We start from the raw sequence: 21825 nt of genomic DNA, 5'->3' as shown, positions 1-21825 counted from the left end.
TTGTCTCTCAGGCAGATCATGCAGAGCAGAATAAACAGTCTTGTAGCACAACATGGGCACTGAACAGCTTCTCAATTCATGTCTGGAGAGGATTCAGATCTAATGGTGTGGTCTTAAGCACAGAGAGGACCCACAGTCCCTGATTTAACCTCACAGCGGTTAGAGATTATCTGGCTAATCCTCTCAACTCAGGTCATCGTTGTACTTTCAGAGATGCCTTTAGCCAACTGACTCTTAGTCCAGGACATGTATTATATTGATTAACAACAATATTGCCAAACTTATTTATTCATCTGCTTTCTCTTCTTATGTGTTCTGTCCCTCCTCCACCTTCGTAGCTATGTAACAGTCTGTATATGAGCAGTGCAACAAACAATGAAAAAAGGTGAATTTATTTATAACTGAATTTTACTGAATACTCCTAGCAATTCAAGATAGTTCTTCTTCACTTTAGCAATTATGTTTCTGTGGTTACTGTATGATTTAACCAACATCCTACAGGAAAGAGTAGTTCCCAAAAGAATTCTGCTAAAATAACACTGCTAATATTGCAGTGTAAAGTATAAAAGACCTGCAGCTTAGCGTACAGCGAGTCCTGAAATGTGGGTATTATTTCTTACCTGTTGACCTACAGGGATCGGTTTGTTAATGCTATCGCCACATCTATGGCGTCACTAGCTGATTGGTTTACTGAAGGAGTGAAACCTTCATATAATTAGTGAGTACATTGTGTCAACTGATTTATTCTATTCTTACACTGATTTTACTGTGCAGACAAACCCTGTTTTATTTTTTCTTATATAAATGAAGCTAATGTCCAAAAATGTAATTACATTAAACATGTAGAGGTACATGTTATTCAATCAGCCATTAGATGGCATATTTTCTTTCTTTTGTAAGAACCTATTACCACATAGTCATTTGTTGGACAGGTGTTTTCTAAAGGAAGCATATCTTGTGTTGATTAAAATTTCTCCTTGACTATAATCAAGAAATAGATAAAAATCTCAATGTTTGATTAATGTTATAAAGCAGGTTTTTATGCAAATTTAAATTCCCTCATGCAAAGAAAAAGCTTTAAGCAATAATATAAATAATAATAATATAATTTATTTAACCATCCATATCCATGTTTGCTATCTACAAGCAAAAACCCTTTTTCTAAGTAAAGTCTAAAAAGATGGTTAACTAGTATTTTTTTTTTTTTTTTAAGTATTATTGTTTAGGACACTTAATGGAAAAATGCAAAGGAATTATTTTAAAGTCAGTTCAAGGAAAGCTGAAATGCAGAAGTTAAATCTGTAGTTCAGCAATGTCATTTAATGAGCATTTTTCCCCATGTTTCTGTTGCTGCTTTTAACTTAAAAAAAAAAAAGAAGTTAATTCACACCATGAATAAAAATGCATATTTGTGCTGTTTTACCCATCAAATCTCTCTAGATGGCAATAGAGATTGCATGATCACAGCACTGAACCTTTCTGTGTAACTTTCTCACATCACACAGCAACTTTTTAACATTGATTATTGGTCATTTTTTCTATAAATGTAAATGATGAACTATATCTCATTGAGAGATTTTAGGTTGTACTGTTTATCTTCAAAAACATAATAAAGTTCAATAACATATGTCAGAGATACGAAGTCTTCAGTGTGTCTAACTGTGGAGGGCTGGATAAGTGCTTTGTTGTAGCTATCTGTGATGCTCTTGCTGGAATGTTCGACTGGAACCCCCCACCAACCTTCTTGTGTCCCAACCATGTACCATTGAATACAGATGGAGCTAAATCCTCTGCCTCCTCTGATGGCTTTGGGGCTCTTCTGTGGTGTGGGGGGAACCAGCAAATATGAGCTGAACCTATATGGAATGTGCCTGACACCCTGTCTGCCTCTTTATTTTAGGAGTGGGGGGGGGGGGGGGGGGGTGTCATAACTAGGGGAATAGAGTGAGAGGAGTGGAGACTCTAATGAGAACCTGTAATCACTTAACTGAGACCAGGCGCACAATGTTTTGCTCTATCAGTTGCTTTCAGTGTAAAGAAAAAGGAGGCGAGAACATGGTCTAGATTTTGTATGCAAAATCTTTATTAAATGACAATGTTATTGCTTTGACACAAATAAAATAGAACACATTTACAAATATATAATAATATAACTATAAAACACATATCAAATTACCACAGTTTGCAAAAGAATAATGACAAATAGCTACAATGCCCTTATATATATTTCTTCCTGTACAAAAATAACTCTATCTGCATAAGTACTTTAATGTAACCTCTATATAATATTTAAATAAAGAAGTTCATATATACACATACTTGCGATTAAAAAAAAATAAAAGATTGCACATGTTTTTGTACAGACAATAACATTTTCAAGTATATTTCAATCCACTGTGGATTGGCACATATCTCACAGAATCTAAGGCATCTCCCTTTATACAGTGTCCAAAACTTGATACAAACTGTGAGCATCAGAGCTCTGAAGCCTATCTGTTTGGCATTTGGTGATGATTTCTTTTCCTGATGATTCATTATAATTTAAGTCCAAAAGGAAAAGTGCATATAGTTACTGACAGTTTGATGGAACATGGTGGTGTAATCCTTAGAAGATAGCACTTATCAAAGTCTTTGCCTTGAGGAATAAGTGTGTAAAAGTCCCAGAATGTTAGAAGAGTGTTCCCTCATAAGTTTAGAGGATGTGTTCACTTTGCCAGGAATTTGCACTCTTCTTTTCCCTCTGCCAAGCAGAGAGCAGCACCTGTAGTTCGCTCCACACTGTGCCATCCAGTGTCTTTAAGCCAGCTGTGATTGTTTGCATGCTCTACACTGCTGAGCTGCAAGGCTCAGCTTTTAGAGAAACCCAGCTGCAGCCAGTCTTGCTCTTCCGACTCAGTCCTCACGCCTGGAACAAATGTACACTTGGCAAGAGTTTGAGGCATTTTAAGGAATTTTTGAACAGAGCAGAGAGGTCATTTGCTCAAAAGAGCTGCTTCCTCGCATTTCTTTCCCCGGACGCCTCTCTCAAAGTCCTACTCATGTCTGTCTAAGGAGAGCCTCAAGCTTGTGAACTTGTGACTCATTTGTGCTCCACACGGGCCTCAGCCTGCCCTGTTCCAACCTCAGTGTGACTCTGCGCACTGGAAGAGATCGGCGCCTCCGGCCGTATCCCTGAGGGCTGATCTTGTCGACAGGAGCACTGCCGATCTTCAACTGGTTATTGAGCTGGTGCAGGCGGTGTGCCAGGTCGTGTAATGTGCAGGTGCCCAGTGAACAACCTTGTCTTCTTGACTGGTTGGCTGAGTTTTTAGACCGCTTGGTTCGGACGTTGATGTCAGTCCTAGAGGACAAAAGGAGAAATCATGAATCCATCCTGTTCATCCCAGTTGTTAATGGCTCAGCATGCATTGATTAAATTTGTATTCCTTTTTAATGATAAGATTTAATGACAAAGTGGAGATAGTTTGCAGTTTTTAGAGTTGCATGATTTATGTCTTACCTGGAATGTGGCAGCAAGGTCTCCCTGATATCTTCTGGTCTGACAAAGTGCTCAGACTCTGCTGTCTTCTCTACGGTTACACTGTCAAGATCCCGTCTCAGTCTGCTCCCTAGCCATATGCTTAGTCTGCAAGAGGGGGGGAAAGACTCCATTAGTCATTTGGCAAGTAATTGCTTGACACAGATTATCCGATTAAAACATTTTGATTAAGATAATTAATCACCTTTTTAAAGTTATCTCACCTTTTTTTCAATTCAGGGTTCACCTCAAGTTCCACACAGTGTGCTACTGTTGCCAGCAGACAGCAATAGAGGAAGGAGTGGAAGATTGTTTTCATTTTGGCTCCTGTGGAAAGTTGAAAAAAAAAAAAAACAGGAGTTAGTTTATTATGCTTACAATTAATATTTATCTGCATGAATTTCCCTACTGTCCCTCAGGCCATTTAAAACTACTCAATACTGTATGGGTACCACAATTCTTCTTTCTTACACAAGAGTCCAAAAACCAAGTTATTTGCACACATCATTCATTTATTTAAAAAGTTAAGCTAAGGTCAGATTTTGCTCGGTTAAGTAAATCTACAACCACACTTTGGGCCCCTGGCCAGTAATGTGAAGGACACAGTCTACCAAGAAGGGGTCCAAAATAGGCTCAGTGCACAAGTAAAGCAAAGCCTGTTAATTTGTGATATTTCACTTGCAGAAAATAAATAGCATTGTAATGCACTACTCCTGTTGGATGCTTAATACCTTGAAAGCAATTCCCTCACAGACGCACACACATTAAGAGCTGAACAGCTTATATAACCAGACAGATAACCTGTTGTTATTTCTACACTTGTGCCTTGACCTCAAAAAAAGCAAGGATAAAGCCATCAGCTGGGAGCATAGTAATGCTTTTTTAAAAGGAAAATGCACATACCTTCTTTGGCAGTTCGGCTGGATGGAAAAGCTCTCTTTGTATAGTCAGCTACGAGAGAATACTCCACAAGTTTCTTGAAATTACCACTGGTTCTGAAAGGCAGCTGTGTCACTCTGCTAATAGTTCCTACACACCAGACAGGGAGCCTTTATACTGTACAGAAGGTGGGAGGGGCTGACACAGACTCTCATCCTTTTCCCCCACCCCATTCAGCACATTACTGCTGCGCTTGTGCTTGTTAGTGTAGTGCTGTAGTGCACAATACTTCACAGTATTAAAAAATAATCATGAATAATGATTTAAAATTAAAATGCAAGATAAAAAGTTTTAGAGCTCATTGAAGAAATGTAATGTTGCCTTTATATCCCGTTTTCAAAACTTGGCCACAACATGCCTCTGTATAAAGCATTATATTATTCTTTTAACATCTTTGTTTTTATGTATATTTATTTAATTGAAATAAAATTGAAACGTCATCAGTTAAGTAGAACAATTCAACAGCCTTTGTCTCAGTAAGAATAGAAGATGCTTATCTCAGCTGATTGCTTTGTATGTGGGGCTTTCAGAAATCTAAATAACTTCAAAAGAAAAGGTTCAAACGTTCATAATCTAATATGAGTTAGTTAGGTGTAGTTTTTGTTTAAGCTCTTTTCAGTCTGTCCGGCTAATTGTGGAAAGTAAAATTTAAGGAATGTTTCCACAGTCAGTATGAGGGCACTCCCCAGCACAGTGAAGTTCCATGTCAGCTTTGAAAAACACACGGCAAAGAATCCAAGACAGGCATTGAGCAATTGATTTAATATAGTAAGTATTCCTAGCCATAAATACAATATACCCCATTTATTTGTTTGTACAAGGTAAATATTAACTTTGGACTGGTAGTGTGATTTATTTTTTATAGTTAGATAAATGTGAAATGGAATTTTACAATTATAAATCTTGTCTGAAAATGAAGTTGAACAACAATCTATGAGATATGAACAATATTATTGGAAACATTTTTTAGATAACTCAGCTGATGTGTCACTGTTATGAATAAAAGTCTTATTTTGTCTTACAAATGGACATTCACGAATCTGTGAAGTGATAACAGGAGACAATGTTGGTGTAGATTCTCAGTCATCCAGGTCATGGTAATCCTAAATGCTTAAAAAGAAGCCACAGAACTTCCTTTTCTTGCTTGTTAAAAATGATGAGCCTCTCATCCATGAGGGCTTTTAGGAAAATGGGAGAGCCATCTAGCCCCCTATTGCATGGAGCATGTTTTACATGATCCAACTAAACATTTGTGTATGTATTAAAGCTAAAGAACCAAAAGCAATGTGAAAAGGAAGCTATTTCAGCATACAGTACTGCAGGTGGTGTTGCACATGTGAATAAAAAGCACTTAAAGGAAGATGAAAGAGCAGAAAACAGTATGTGAAGTGGCCAAATGAATAGGTGTCAGCTTTTAATCACAGCACTCTATCTTACTGATCCACAACCATTTAAACTTTATATCTGTATCGATATTTAAGATTGGCAAATCATTCAGAAAAAAAAGAAGTGAGTTTATGGATCCGAGAAGTCCCTGTGAAATCTCACACCCTCACACTTTAAATGTTTTTTTTTAAATGTTGTAAAGACCACAGGAAAAAACATCTGGTTTTGTCAGCAAAGAAAATACAGTTTAGAAATATCCATGAGTTGTGTTGTAAGGAATACTTCCATTTTTCATTTTCATTTCAGTTTCCCTGAATGAAAAGAAAAAGCTGAATGAATAAAGGTTTACTTAATGATGGACTTTTCACTGTGACAAATTGCAACCCCATAATTCATACCTAATTAATATAATAAAATCTTCAGGAGTTTATTTATATCTCATGCGACCTCATTCCAAGGGTGGTGCTATATTTAAAAAAAAAAATACATAGATGACAACCACATGTGCTGTAAACTAGAAAAAGTTCTGTAAGCACTTTGTAATGATAATTGGCTCCAGCCGACAAGTAATCCCTCCGTACCAGAGCTCATAACAAGAGATGTTGCAATCATGACAACAACATTTTGCTGTTGCTTTTTGATTCCTTATATAGTAATCCTTAGTTTGTCCTCTGTGAAGCTGCTGTCAGAGTATGACTGACACATTATCTTCCACTTCCCATTTTTCATCATGGGGCAAAAATTATCATAGATGCCAGGAACTAGATGATGATTCATAATTGTCAAGCTATGATGAACCTAAAATGCTGTGTTCTTGAGGGTCCCATCACCATGAAATTCCCATCATTCTTGTTTAAAGATAAACAAAATAGGCAAACACAATTTCTGCATGTCTTCGTGCTTTGGCACAAGTTCAACACTTTGACCCTTTCTGTCTTTTACTAGCAAACAAAAACAATATGTGGGAACTAGGAGACACTGAAAACACAGATGAAGAGTCAAAGAAAAAACACTAAGGAAATTGCATGCTGTGTTCCTGCTATTGTCGAAAGTGATGGTGGTTTGTATATTTGTCTCACGCATTTGTGGAGCTCCACGTGCTATACCTTGTGACAGCTTTTCCTGTTTTTTTTTTTTTTTTTTATAAATATTCAGTATTTTGCACTAACCACAGGGGTTTCTCCTGTCCCTAGCAAGGAGAATGTAAAATTACAAGGATAAAAAAATAAAATTTTAAAAATAAAAAAAAAAACAAAAAACAAGGGAATGAGACAACAGCTCGAATATTCTTTTTGTTGTTGTTGTAGTACTTACCGAAAAATGAAAGCATTCAATGACATTTGATCTACAAATGTAGGATCAGAATCAGAACCCTGAGTTTGAGCATTATCTACAGTAATATGTCTGTTTCTATGTATATTTGTCAATTTGGTTAACATTTTCTTGCCCTCTTAGTAGTATTTAGTAGTGCAGGTTTTTCCCTTGAGTTTTTGAAAAGCTGTCAGAGACCCTTCATGAAATTTATGACTTTTTTTAAGCAGATATCACATTCCCGTTGTTACACAAAGTTTTGTGATAGTGTGTTGGCTGCTCATTTGGTTGTGCTAAAAATAATTCATGCCCTTTAGGACCAAAAAGAGGCTGTATTGAGACAGTGCTGTATTTGTAAACTCAAGGGCCCACGCCCATGGATGGATCCTGCTCCTCCACGCAGGCGCAGTAACGTTCTTTCTGTCAAACATGGCTGTGCTTTGGAAGAGGGAAAAATGCTGAATTGTGTTGGTATAACTCGGGAAAAACAGCAGACATGGCTAGATTGGCTGACTATTTTGTTGTCGTTGGATACGATCAAGAGAAAGTTGGTAAGTTTGGCGACAGGACGGCTCTCAGACTGAACTCCGAAGCTGAGGTTTGTGTGTCCAGGCCGTCAGTGAGTGTGTGATGATGTTGATGCTACATAGCATTGCGCCTAGCTTAACGTTAGCCACAGGGCTAGGCGAGACTAGGAACACTGTTTTTTCTTTCATTAACCGGTCTGATATTTGATACCGTCCGGAGGCGTGGGTTTACATGAAAAGCACACGCTTCATGTAAAGCCACATGTACATGTTTATTTCCGACGCGTTGCGATAGTTGACTGGGATCAGTTGACAAGTTTACGTGGATTTAAAAAAAATCTCACATCCTGTCCCTGTTGCTCATATTCCTGTCAGGTTCAGTGTCTAACAACACTGCCAGCTAATGGAAACACACTTGTATACTGCTCACGTTTGGTCATATAAGTCCAAATCTGGCTCCTCTCTTATCATATTTACCTCCTTAGTCAAACCAGCTCGTAATTATTGACATCCATGTCTACATCCAAGTTTTGTATTTTTGTTACGTCGTGTTAGCGGTGGTCCTGCATTTTGAATGTCCTGCATGTTTTGTTCAGGATCTATTTTTACTCGCTGCAGCAACACTTCTCAGTCATTTTTGTATCAGATTTATCTTTGCTTAACTTCATCACAATGGGCGCAACGTTATGCAGCTGCGATGAAATGCAGTCCTTGTGCTAGCCCAGAGCCTCTCCTCTCGCGCTCCACTGCTGTTCTGCAGTCGGACAGGAAGCTCCTCGCTTCCACTGACATGCTATGCCTCAGGTCCAGCCTCACATTCCTTTCATCCAAGACAGGAAACAGCTTTGCACATATATCTAATCATTCATGGATAAATAGATGAAAACTTTTTGGCACCACACTTATGTTAAGGCTGCACATTTGATAATTGCCAGTTTGTATATGGTTCAGAGGTCTGCAGTTTATTACCACTTCTGCTTTTGAAGATACAGTAAGAGTGTTACTTAATGAGTACCCTGGAGAAAGTAAAAATATTCAGTTAATCTGCCAAAAGGGAACACATTAAAGTTCCAAGCCGCTTGCAGTGAAACCATTCCAGCGCCATGTGTGTCAAAGAGAGGCCAAAGCAGCTGAATCCTCTTAGTCACCATAGCATGCAACACATAATAGGTAAACAGTGTCTTTCAGGGGCTCTCTGCATCCCAGTGCCAAACTGAAAAATGAATATTTTGTACTCAAGGGACAAAATGTTCCTGGCATCGCCAGAAGAGTCTGAATGGATTCACATTCAGACAGTCTTTGGAGGAGGCAGGGACATTGATTTTTCTTTCCTTTGTATTTATCACTGATGATGTTGGTTTTGAACGATTTCCTAATTACATAGTTGATTAGGCATTATGACAGGCTAATGCGTCATCCATGTGGGAGCCTGTCTGGAGGATTAAAACTATCTCTAACTATTACAGGAATTTGATCTGCATCTAATGAAGCATTTCAGTTGCTGATTTGTACTGATAATAAAGTACTTTTTAGATTTAGCGTACACTGGAAAATGAAAGCTTTCTGTCAAATGCCTTTGCTTTGTAAAATTGGCTTATTGAAGTCATCAAGTCACTGTAAAGCTCAGCTGGTTGTCTAGACAACAGATTTTTCCTGTCCACCTCGCTTGTTAACTCAAACCAGGAATCTCTGCTGGCTCATCACTGAGCCTCCTGCTCTGTGCTGGCTTTTGCTCCACTGGCCTGACCCACTTCTCATTGTTAGATTACTATGGATGGATCAGTTGGAAATAACACTAAGCATGCAATCTGTTCAGTGCAGCCTCAGTCAGAAACAGAAACAGTTTATATTTGTGGTGATGAGACTTTTCTTTGAGTGAAGCAAGATGCTGAGGAAGAAAAAAATATAGGCATTCATAGTACAGTGAATTTTAAGTTGTAAAGATAGTCACTAAAAAAGTTCAGCAGCATTAATTACTGTATGAAATTGATGTCAGGAATAAATTCCTTAAAATTGCATGACCCAGTTTTATCGACTTGCTTACATCACTTTTAAAAAAATCTTTTCTGTGTCCCTTGTAATGAATAATAAATCCAGGGTTTGTTTCACAAATAGCAATATTGTGATATTGTCCGTGTGAAACCACCAATTTATTTTGGAATAAATGAATGAACATCAATTGACTAAATAAATAAATGAATAAAATTCTTAAATGATAAAACCATTGTGATAGATGCACCAGACTTAAAAGATTCAAAAGCAAAACGTAGTCATGGAGTGAAATATTTCAAGTACATAGTTTTTCAGTTTGTTTAAACTTGCATATACACAGCTTCTTATTGAAATATTCAGATGTTTGAACATGCTGCAGAGTGGTGAGCGTGATAACGGTAGATTTCTCTGTTTGAAACTGGGCCAGTTTGTTTCTCTGAAGGCCAATGTCATGAGCCCCAAACCTTGAAATTAAACCACAAATAATGCTGGAATGTGAAGGTGTTGATAGATGCAGTCTGTGCTTACAGGCTGCATCCAGAACTACATTAAAGTACATTGTATTTCTATTTTTCCTCTGCGGTAAGGCACTGTTTTTTGTTTTTTGTTTTTTTTTTTTGCTGGCAGAGCATTATATATAGTCTGGCTTACTTATAAACTACAATTTGCCAAGGAAAAATAAAAAAGGAATCTGGATAGCTGTTTTTCACACAAAGTTTATTTGATGGATATCATGACTTTTTATTGAATCAAACTTTTTAAATTAATTCCACATATGCTGCGCAATCTCTACTTTGTGTGAGTTTATGGTTCAGATTTTCAGGGCTGGACATGGTGAATGGCTTATGTAACTTAACACAATCCTGCAAGACAATAAAATACATATTTCCATCTGCTGGTATTCTTGACTCCATTCTGCTATAATAAGATTCGTACATGCAAGTCTACAAGTTGTAGCTGTGGGGTGGTTTACTAATTTAGCTGGAAATTAACAATACAAGGCATTATTTTAAGAGTTATGTCAAGAACAAGCTCATGGAAGCATTGCTCCTTAAAAATACTTAGATGAATTGACATTCTGTTAGAATTTCTCAAAGACTGTTTGTTTTTATGCTGGTTGTCTTGGCACACCCACAAGGAAAGTGCTTTGGCAACGAAGCACCCATTTCTCAAAAATTTCACAGTTCATGTTTTGTCAGCTACTTTTGCTCACTTATTTAATCTTGTTTGAAGCATGGTGCTTCTGTGGTTTGTGTTAATGTCTGACTCTCAAAACTTGTATAACGTTTACCATTAAAACATTACTAGCCTTTCAATCTGGACCATTAAGTGGGTTCTTTTTAAAGTTTGTGTTGATTTTCAATAAGGGTTCATAGTTTCATGTACCGGATCCTTTTTATTAGTTTCAGTTAGTTAGAGGTAGTGTTTCAACCACAATCCAAAAGTCCTTTGGCCTTTGGTTAGTTTAGTACATAGAGAATAAAAATATATTGCAACACTTTTAGACTGAACAATGAAAATCCAGAATAAGATAAGTTAATGCTTTTTCCTTTTTTCAATCATGGAAAAAACATCTCAAAGCTCAACAAATATTAACTTTTGATAACCAGCTCATGATTATAATTCTTAGCTGTTTATTTATGATAAAGTGACAGCCAAAAACCTATGTTAATAAGTTCCAAATGAAGTTAAATAATGTCAAAGTGAACAATGTTTGGATACACTCACTTAGGAGGTCTTGTAACTGCTGGAGATGTTGCTTTTTATGTCGTCAATGTCAGCTCATGAAACGCTGCCAAGCGTTTCTTAATTAATAGTAATTACAAGCAAGCCGTGTAGTCTGTCTGGTGTTTTCAGTGGTATTATAAACACATGTACATGTACACATTTAAATTGTGGCTGGCTCAGTGCCAATTGGTTATGGTTTTGACTAAATTTGTAGAAAAGGTGGGAGCTTCATTCACTAAAAATTAACTTGGGGGGGGGGGGGGGTGTTCAGTGGTTAACACAAGCAGGGTGTGTTGGTATATTGACAGCGAGAATAGTTTGAACCTGGGCTGGGTCCTTTCTCTGTGGAGTTTACATGTTCTCCACGGGTTCTCTGACCTCTCCCACAGTCCAGAAATTGTTAGGGAGAATTTAGAAACACTGATTGACCTGTGATGGACTGGTGACATGTCCAGGGCGTACCTTTCCTCCAACTTGGTACCTGAGACCCTGTGACCCTAAATTGCAATAAGCAGGTATTTTTAAGGATGGGTTTAAAAGTCATATTTCATGTTAGAGATAGTCCCAGTGTATTGACTCATTCACTCTGTCTCTCTCTATCTATCACAAACAGCTGCTTAAGACCTTTTCCCATTGGACTTCCGAGCCAGGTATGATGTGCCTTTGTTGCACATTAGTGTTGTGTGAGAGTGTAGAGGTAGAGTAAGGGGGGTAAGCTGGTAAGGGAGATTGTTCAAAGGTGGCGAAGATGGCATTGTGGGAAATGCTGATTGAATGTAATGTGAACCTTACTCCTGTCTGGAGTCTTAAAATATTTTTAGAACTTAGTTGTAATATCCAAGGTAGTACACTCTGATGTTATCATAGTTACACACCACGTGCTTTGGATTTCAGCATTTTTCTCATCAAAGTAAATTAAGAATGACATAGGCCTGTTCATGAATGACTCCAGTTCTCCCTTCAAAGTGATTTGTACATGTGGTAAGGTCATCGAGGTAGACTGTCATGTTTTCACACGTGACAAACTTGAGGAATTAATCCTGTCTTGTGGAATTGTATTGCAGTGACTAGAACTGGTAATCTGGAACAAGATGACTTTAACATAAACAGTGTATGATCAATTATTTATTGTGTATTGCATGCATTGCTAAGTTTAGTTCACTGACCGTACACTACAACCAGCCACGTCCTTTGTGCCTTCCTTGAAGTAGGACAAGCCATCTTTCTGTGGCGCAAGCCATGGAAAATAAAGGGTTTTAGAGCACAATGGTGCTATTGTTGGACTCATTCTTAAAGTGCCGTTAACTATTTAAGTCATTCAGGGATTGTTGTCTTGACAAGAATAAACTAAGGTAAATGCATTTGTTTAGTAAAACTGAGCTTTTAAAAATGAACATTTGACATTTGTGGCTCATATATAATAAAGATCTAACATAGAAAATTAGGGGCATTAGTGGACATTAAAATTGTGAATGGTGTGTGCATGTGTGATAATGGACTGGAATTGGAGCCACAATTTTACATGTTAAGTGGGCTAACAAGTGTCAAAAAAAGTATGTGTCTGGGTCATATTTGCATCATGTATTCATGTTTTTTTTTTTTTTTACTGAGATATCTGTGGTTATAAATCCCATGAGTGTCTACTGAGAAACATACTGAAGTGAAAGTATCGGTCAGAATTTGCCTTCACACTCATTTCTCCAAATACATTAAAAAGAGAATTTGTAATCTGATAGAGGAATAGGTGCGAAAGCCGTGTGACAGATACAGGAAGTAACTTTAAAGTGTGCCATCTTGTTTCTAAATGGCCTCAGTTAAAGTCCAATATATGACTTGCTGTGGAATACCACGGATGGTGGCATGGCAGAGTGGTATACATTTATACAGAACCCAATTCTTGGGTAAAGCTGTTTCAGTGTTTGAATAACTTATCTCTCACTCACTGCTTTCACCTAACTTTTATGTCATAAAAGTGGGATAAAAAAGAAAAAAGGGTTAGTAATTCAGGTCCCTTGATCTCCCCTGATAACTTGAAAGCTGTTAAAAATGTAGCAGCAGGAGATGAACACTTGTATCTTTGTCATATTAATGAACTGATATACTTGCAGCTTACATTCAGACTTCAGCTAAAACAAACTGGCTATGTGGTTTACATTTATTATTTACAAAGTGATCATTTTGCTAATGTTCCTTCTAACCGCAATGTATATGATCGTAAATAATCATGTCATCTTAATGGAAGAAAACATCTGTTATATTCACCATTTAAGTGTATATTTTGCTATGTGGTGCAAAACTGGTTAAATGGTCAAAACATCCACCTACAACTTTTACTTTATTCAGCTCTCTGCTTTGCTACAAGATGGCTGTTGGGTTTAATCAGAAAAAGGAGGATCTCATTTCATCCTAAATACAAATCCTGAGATGATTTCACTGCTGGCTAGCTGCTTGTGGTGGACAAAGGCTTAATATTATTTCTCTAACTCTGAGTAAAATGGCAGATGAAGAGTTGTTTTGCTTCTGCTTTGCATATTGAATCTAATGCCTCTATCAATTGTTTTCTTTTTAGTTTCACATTTGGCAGCTTCTTGTTTTGATTCCAACGTTGTGGTGAGAGGCGTCCTAGTCACAGAGGAGTTCCTTCCTTCCTCTGTTTTAGTTAAAACTTGATATGAAGGGAAAGTCCACTGGCTACTTTCCTCTAGCCACATTTGTAATTTGATTAGAGTAACAGGCTAATCTTTTCATGAATCTGAGAAGATGTAGTGCCTGTGTGACTACGACATGTGCATCCTTAAAACTCATTGAATCTAGATTCACTCAGTTTAAATTTGTGACTAGTTTAAAAACAAAGAGTGTATATATATCAACGGATAATAGCAGATGGTGTAAAATAAGCTGCATCTGATTGCTTTATGAACACTGGAATAATATTTCTGATGAACAGTCACCATATATATAGTTTGAACACAGGCTGCTGCTTACAAAAAAGAGGCCACAGATGTTTAAACTAAGAATGGGCATTTCAAGCTAAATACTATTTGAAATCACTGGGAATTATTTGCCAATTCTTCAGATAACTCTCACCCGTTAATGAACATGGTTCCTATTCAATAAACTAAAATAAAATCGACCCAGTAGATGTTGGTGCTAACACAGCGAAGCCAGCATTGTTAGGTACTGGGGACGGGTCTTTACGGTGATTTTTGATCAATAGAACTAGTTAACTAAAAGTTAACTAAATAAAATAAATTAATTGTGACATTTTATGTATTTTTTTATTTAAAATATTTTTTTAACAAGAACTTAAAAAAAACAAAACAATCAATACAACAAAAGTTTCAAACACCTGAATAAAAAGGAGCAGAAAAAAGAAAATCTTATATAATCTGCCCCACTCTCACAAAATAATTAAACCAATAATAAGTCACATTTATGTAACAATAAAAATTTAACTAAAACAGCTGCAGGCCAACCTGCCGCTGATTTCTTGCACATACTTCACATTTACACATTATTTATTATCCACAACAGAACAGAACAAATGAACTTTGTTCATTATATTTTCTTATCATAGAGTGTTTAACAATCTTTTTAAACACAATCATTGCTTTTGTTCGTAGGCCTGTCGCGATAAGCAATAAGTCAATTAATTGAACGATAAGAAAATAAGAGCACGATAAGTTTGCCGGCCGCGATAATTTTTTTTCGTCCCCCCTTTACCATAGACTGTGTATGACAATAGGTTTCACTATGGATTATTTCGACTAAACGCTCTGGTTTCTTGCGGAGTGATCTCTCTAGTGTCACACTTGACTGCAGCATGTTGCAGCACGAGCCGGTAAGCCGCATTTGTTTTGCACGGCTGCCAACACGCAATGGCCGTGAGACTTGCGTATTTAAGTGGCTTCTCACGCTCTCGCGCTAAACCTCCGATTCTCATGCTGAAATATGTAAATAATAGATGCAAGCATCTCCTCTTTTATTGTTTCGCTGCTTCCCACATGTAAGCAGAACACACACATTCTAGCTTACGACGTCAGTACAAAGCCCCCACTTCCTGGTCTACCGTAATAACCCCTGTAATCCGCAGGCACATTACGCAAATAGAATCAGCCTATATACTACCGTATATGACAAAATACACATTAAGAGCAATGCCGGCTAATCGAGAGGTTTGGGAGGATTCCCAGTGGGCCGCATAACTTTTGGGCCGGTGTCCCGGCGTATGTGAATGTGGTATCCCAGCTAACTGCTGGGTTGTAGTTACTTATAAGGCCAACAGAGGGCAGAATGACTTTGTTTCACAAGCAGTAGATTTTGAAGAGCAGAAGAAGAACACGGGTTTTTGTTCGATGTAAAGTGCTGAAGTTTGGTTCGTCATTAAAACCGGCATGCTTGTCTACTTGTCTGGAGTTTATTTGAAGATGCAACAGTGAAAAAGGCGCTTTTATTTATTTAGTTTATTGACCTTTGAAAATGTGTACTTGCATTATTACGGCATAGGTCACTATATTAGTTGAGAATGGTCTCAAAATGACACATTAGCGCTCTGCGCAATATTATCGTTTATCGCGATAATTTCTGAGAAAATTTATCGTACAGCTAAATTTGTTATCGTGACAGGCCTATTTGTTCGTTGGTTTCTTATCCAGGTTGTTCCATAAACTGACTCCGTAAACTGAAACACATCGCTCCAACACTTTATTTCTAAATCTTGTTTTTTTTTTTTTTTTTTAAATATGTTGAATCTGGTGAATGACATCATCATTCACCAGGTGAAGCATCATCTGGTGACAAAGTGAGCCATTGACTGCTGATTTGATTTGTGGATGGACCATTTTTTGGATGCTTCGATCTCAAATGACTTGTAGAGATTTGCTAGCATTAGCAGGCAGAGGTTGCACTGGAGCTTGTTTCCATTTATTTCCTTTTGCGTGCCAGCAGACTTGTTTTGTAGTTTAAAATCATGATCCATGCCCATATCAAAACACTGACTGGGAAGACGATATAAAGAGCAGAAGATGCTTGACCTTCTCGGGAGGGCGGGGGTCGTCGTTGGGATGGTGGTGCACACCCCTCATATAATGGTAGGGAAAACACTGAAATGTAAATGCTGTGTGAGTGGATGGTAAACATTTAAGCCTTTTTCAACTCTGATCATTTTTTTCTTTCTTCCCACATTTTGACCAGGACATGACCTTGTGATAGTGTTTGGCTTTTTACATATTGATCCTGCAGCTGTCCTTTGAGGCTGGAAAGCTTCCTGAATTTGATATTTCTGACATCAGTTAATCTTTGGTAGTTTTTTTCCCAATGCAAATTACATACTCTATCATCCTTTGCATATCTTCCACAGAGAACATTCAGAACTGTTTTTTTTCCTGATAATCATCACTCATTAGAGCAAACTGGGTTTCCCTATACTTCAGCAGTGATTAAAAGAATGACATACTCAACCAAATTTCTGTATTATTTGGAATTATTCATCAGTCAAGCTGTGAGTGACAAAATTTATTATCTTGTTGCTCTATACTGATTAATTAAAGTCCAAATCCAATCACTTTTCTAAGCAATAAATACAATAAAGCTTATGTAGTCCCATAGTATTAGTCACAAATACATTGCCCCATAAGTTGATTTTCCTTTTTTCACAAGTTTTAATATTGTGGAGTTGAGGAAAGAAAAGAAGTTTTACCTGTGAGCTTTAAAGCACCTTAATGCGTGATCAAGCCAAAATCAGTTGAGAGGCTGACGTGAATGTTACGTAAACTGGCAGGGACCCACTGGTGACCTGTCCATATATGGTGAAGAGAAATCGTTTGGCTGATTTAATCAAGGGCAACAGCAGTAAGATAAATCAAGAAGATAAACTGTGCTTCTTTCCCAGGAGGTGAAACATCTGCTCTAATCAAGAAAGACTAACAATTTTTCCTCTGTGGTTTTTCCCTTGTTGTTGAGACTGTGCTAAATCACGCTATTCTGCAATAAATAATTAGGTTTGTTCACTCTAAGACAGATACATCTGTATGTCAGTATAATTGTGTGTGTGTGTGTGTATATATCAATCTGCAGTAATGGCTCAAGTTTTAAAAGAGCAAAGGGAACATTAATTCTGTTGACCCTCTGTAAATGTTTTAAAAGCGTTAACATTTAATAAAAGGTCAGTGTTATGAAATGGAAATCCAGTTTTGTTCTGTCAAAAGCAGAGAAGAATGAGAAGCAGCATCCATGAATGAGATCTTTATGCACATGTGCAGTGTAGCTCATGAGGCCTGCAACCCAGCAGGGAATAAGGAATACACTGTATTTCTTCTACTTTACTCAGAGTTAAATACTCACTTAAGGAGAGAAAGGCTCATGTGTTGATTTTAACCTGAGTAAATTAGTATTTTGTCAAAGAGCAACACGGTTGTAATGAAATCAACACACTCCTAGGCTCTGATGTATAAGAGCGAGAACACGGTAAGGCTGGGAGTTGGTCTGATTCTTGGTGCAACCAAGTTGTTGGCAGGCTTGTTCTTGGACATGGATGCCAGCCTAGACTGAGATTTGAAGGGTTTTGAAATCAGATGAATAACATTTTCATTGAGCCATTTTTTTTTGTCCTGTGAGGTGGAGTGCTGCTAGAGGACACTGTTAATATTGGGGAGTTTTGTAGCTGTTGGGTAGGGCTGGGCGATATGGCCTAAAAATAAAATCTTTATAACCAAATCCGATTTCCGATTTTAATCGTTTGTTTTTTTGTTTTTGTTTTTTTTTTTTCTTTTCTTTTACAAAACTTAAATACACTTATTAAAAACATTCATTTATTTATATAAATGAATGCCAGCAAAAATAAAGCATATAATGTCATAACTTTTCCACCTTATAAACGACTTTATATCTTACATGGAAATATGCAACACAACTGCATCCGTGATCTCTTTCCATCTGGATCCTTATCATATAGGATCCGCTGCAGAAATAATTCCCCTGATGAAGGTTGTCTCTTAACGAGAGTTTGTGGGCTAAAGTTGACTTCTGCATCTCATAGAGAGCAGCATTTCTCACTGCAGTTATACGCACAGCTAAATCCCAGGCACGAGTGAAGGGTCACTTCACTGAAAATCTGTCAAACACGGTTCTGGTGTGGAGGGAGGGCTAAGTCTGCTGCTAACTAACTATGGAAAAAAATCCAGATTTTCATAAAAATAAATCACCAGAAATGGAAAATTTATCGATGTTATCAATTAATCTCCCAGCCCTACTATTGGGTGTTGCACAATTATATTTTGCTGGGCTAGTATGTGTCAAACCTATATCGGCATAAATGACAGGACCCAAGGTTTTAATGAGATGATCACTGCTGTTTACGTCACCAGTAGGTGAACTTCCTGGACTGATGCTGGCAAACTGATGTGATTTGTATAAAACATGTCTAGTCCTTCAGCACACTTGGGGCGAGGGGAAGTAAATTGGATAAACCATGTTAAAAACCACTAATGCGATTGAAGTATTTGATACAAATTTCTCACTGGTTGTGTTTAATAAGCTGCTTTGTGGTCTGGGACTTGCCACAAACCTCCAGCAAGAATTTGTGGGCATATTATAAGTTTATGAGTGGTCCTGACCACTCGTAAATTCTGTTTTCTTATTTTCTTGTATATATATATAAGAAAGAAAAAAAAAAGAAGCCCTTTGATAAATCATACAAGATGTCTCCATCTTTTGTGTATGTTGAAACGTTTCTACAGTTAAGTGTTTTGGTAAAAGAGGCCCAGTGTTTATACTGGAATGTGAAAATCTCCTACAGCACTTATTCTGATAATTATATAATTATCTTGCTAAAGCAATGTGTGTGTTTTTATGTATTTATTTAATTAGGTAGATGTGAATAATTGAAAAGCATGTTTATGTATGGTCTATGTAGTATTGTTGAACCCTACGAAGCATGCTGAATTAAACTGGAAATAAGCCACACTCTTAAACTTCTGAACACATGCTGTGGCCTTAGATAAGTTAGATGCTTGTTCTCTCATCTGCTTCTGCCAAAAATGAATGAATAAACTTTATTTTGGACTCCATTCTCCTGTGTTGTGCAGGCGGATGTGCAAATTAGCATGGTCTTTTTCAGGCCTGGGTTCTATTATCCTCCCTGATGGGGGTTCTTTATAGCTATCAGGGGGGTAGTGTTTGAAAGCGCGGCTTGTTTTAATACAAGAGTGTTGCCTTGTGGAATGTGAGGAATTTTGTCATTTATTTTCATCTGTGGTTGAAAATTAGAACTCAGAGCACTCGAGGCATGTGATTTCAATTAGAGGAGCTGTAAAGACCTGAAGACACGTAATGGTCAGACATACTGGTGTCCTAGCGCTGTGCTGCGTCTGGACATGCTCCACTTGACTCTGCAGGTCAGCAGAGGCAACAGAATAAGCAGAATCCAGCTTTCCTCTTTAATATTATGCTCAGCACTGTGTAAAGGTTTTAGATGTAAATATGATGCAAGAACGCCTTCAATGCCACGGAACATTTTTGTCATTGGACTTTAAATTTATATTTTCTGTCAGCCTCTTTTTCCCCAAATTTGAGTTTTTTGAAAGCAGCCTTTAGGATGCTTTCTGCAGTAGTAACTCTGTGCGATTGAAGTTTTTCTTTAATCTTAGAGAACTTGCCACAGTTGTGTGCAAAAGGCCATTTGTGTTGCTTTGTTTTTTTTGTTGTTTTTTTTTATAAATCCATACTGACTCCATAATATCATCAGAGCTACATAGAGGCCACACCATCTTTTGCAGGACTCTGCTTCTTGTTACTAAGGATAGTTTTAATGTTTCTATAAAAGTCTTAATATTAGATTTACTCAAACCTAGAGCATCATCATGATTGGTGAGGCACTCCCTTGTATAGGGGTCTTCGTTTTAAGGACTTGTTGACAGCAGGCTTGAGGTGCCGGAAGGCTGCAGCTAGTTGACCATGCGTCATTCCAGTGATGTGTAGCTGCTCTTTTTCCTGTTTGTTGAAGCAGCGTTGCCTTCCTTGTGAATCATCACTAACCTTTGTCCAAATTCTGACTTGGTGGGGACTTCATTACCAATCTGCTGTGGAGTTTGCTGAAACATGGCTTGTGCTGAGTTAATGGCGAAGCATTTAAAATATGCAGGACAAGGCTGCACATGGACATTCATTCATGAACCTGTCCTTAAAAAAAAATAAAATAAAAAGTTTCTAATAAAACATGAAGTGCATCACCAGATATTACAGAAGATGGTCTGCCTCTAGTTTAACAAAGATATCATACAGGTACACTAACTCACTCAAAGGGGCCATAGGGTCTTTCCACTGGAAACATAAATGGCATTTCACTTGCATATGGTGTGTAAGCTCTGATTACCATCACTGTCAGTAAAAACAGAAAAGCACATATTATATTAATTCATGCAACATTGTGCCGTGTGACCTCATACTAGCTGATGCAATCTGTTGTTTCTAATCTGGTATAGTCCCTGACTTGTGTTTAAATTCAAATTATTTTAAAAGGTCACAAGCAGCATCTTGTTATGTTTTTTCTTCTGCGTCCAGCATAGTGATTTCATAGTTTTATGGCCGGAAAGTGTTTACGTTATGTTGTTTGGTTAGAGTAATTCTGCTGTGCCGACTTTTTGCATCTGAATAAATTCCAGATGTTATAAATGATTGAGAATGTGATAATAAAGTTAATATTTTGCCAGAACGCTTTGGGGTTGGTGATTTGTGTTTTTTTTAAATACCAACATAGGTTTATTTATCCACATTAATCCAATTAATTACCAGACATGGGAGGCATGTATTCAATTTATACTGTCTAGTTGAGAGACTATTTTCCTCAGGTTGATAAATAGAGAAATGTGTCCTTGCTGTCAAAGGGTGAGTTAGAGTTTAAAATAACATTAAGATGAAGTAATTGGGTCAGAGAATACATTGTGACTAAGTGATTATTGTGAAACAAACCCGAATATGCTGTTTTTGGCATGTTGTTGGTGGAAAATTTTTCCATAATTGGATAAAACTCTTCTTTCATTTTCAAGATTGCTAAATAAGAATCCTGCTTATGTATGGACTGCTAAATACATATTGTGTTTGCACTCATGTTGACATGAGTTATTACCTCTATTTTAAGACTGAGTTGAGCAAGCCCCAGCCATATGGAGTCCTGTGGGAATCTATGAGTGAGGTGATTCAGTGGTACAGCTTTCAGAGGTCAACCCTGCAAATCAGTGTTGCTAAATAAGAAGTTCACTACACCTGCTAAAGATCAGTATCCATCTGTCCTTCTCAGCATTAACTAAATACTCTGCACATGAATGAGTTTGTAAGGTTGTTTATGTCCGACATGACAGTTTGCCTCAAGGCATTTACAAAAATGAAGAACAAGCTCCGTTTTATTATTAAGCCCACTTCCTTTAGTAA

At 37.4% G+C, this 21825-nt stretch overlaps 2 protein-coding genes across 3 annotated transcripts in view; one reads left to right on the top strand and one right to left on the bottom strand.

The window, feature by feature from the left end:
- Positions 1-2067: 2067 nt before the first annotated feature.
- Positions 2068-4528, bottom strand: adma (adrenomedullin a). The gene is made up of 4 exons (XM_041983649.1): positions 4421-4528; positions 3742-3844; positions 3500-3625; positions 2068-3340 (listed from the first exon to the last, which is right to left on the bottom strand). Exons 2-4 carry the CDS (start codon positions 3834-3836, stop codon positions 3037-3039), a joined length of 525 nt encoding a protein of 174 aa, XP_041839583.1. The 5' UTR covers positions 3837-3844; positions 4421-4528; the 3' UTR covers positions 2068-3036.
- A 3029-nt stretch (positions 4529-7557) lies between these two features.
- sbf2 (SET binding factor 2) overlaps positions 7558-21825 on the top strand; it is a 94019-nt gene continuing 79751 nt past the window's right edge. For both annotated transcript variants that reach the window (XM_041985174.1, XM_041985163.1), the window contains exon 1: positions 7558-7704. In XM_041985174.1, the coding sequence (XP_041841108.1) occupies positions 7650-7704 (55 nt within the window). In that variant the 5' untranslated portion in view covers positions 7558-7649. The remainder of the gene's footprint in view (positions 7705-21825) is intronic.

This window comes from Melanotaenia boesemani, chromosome 1 (assembly GCF_017639745.1).
Source record: "Melanotaenia boesemani isolate fMelBoe1 chromosome 1, fMelBoe1.pri, whole genome shotgun sequence".
In the NCBI taxonomy this organism is placed as follows: domain Eukaryota; kingdom Metazoa; phylum Chordata; class Actinopteri; order Atheriniformes; family Melanotaeniidae; genus Melanotaenia; species Melanotaenia boesemani.
This window is presented reverse-complemented; position numbering and strand designations above follow the sequence as displayed.

Bases quoted from the DNA above. Each gene is read 5' to 3' on its own strand.
- adma (XM_041983649.1), bottom strand. From the start codon at position 3,836: ATGAAAACAATCTTCCACTCCTTCCTCTATTGCTGTCTGCTGGCAACA. The intron at 3,626-3,741 runs GTGAGATAACTT...CCCCTCTTGCAG, and splicing joins AACCCTGAATTGAAAAAAAG to ACTAAGCATATGGCTAGGGA. The intron at 3,341-3,499 runs GTAAGACATAAA...TTTGTCCTCTAG, and splicing joins ACCTTGCTGCCACATTCCAG to GACTGACATCAACGTCCGAA.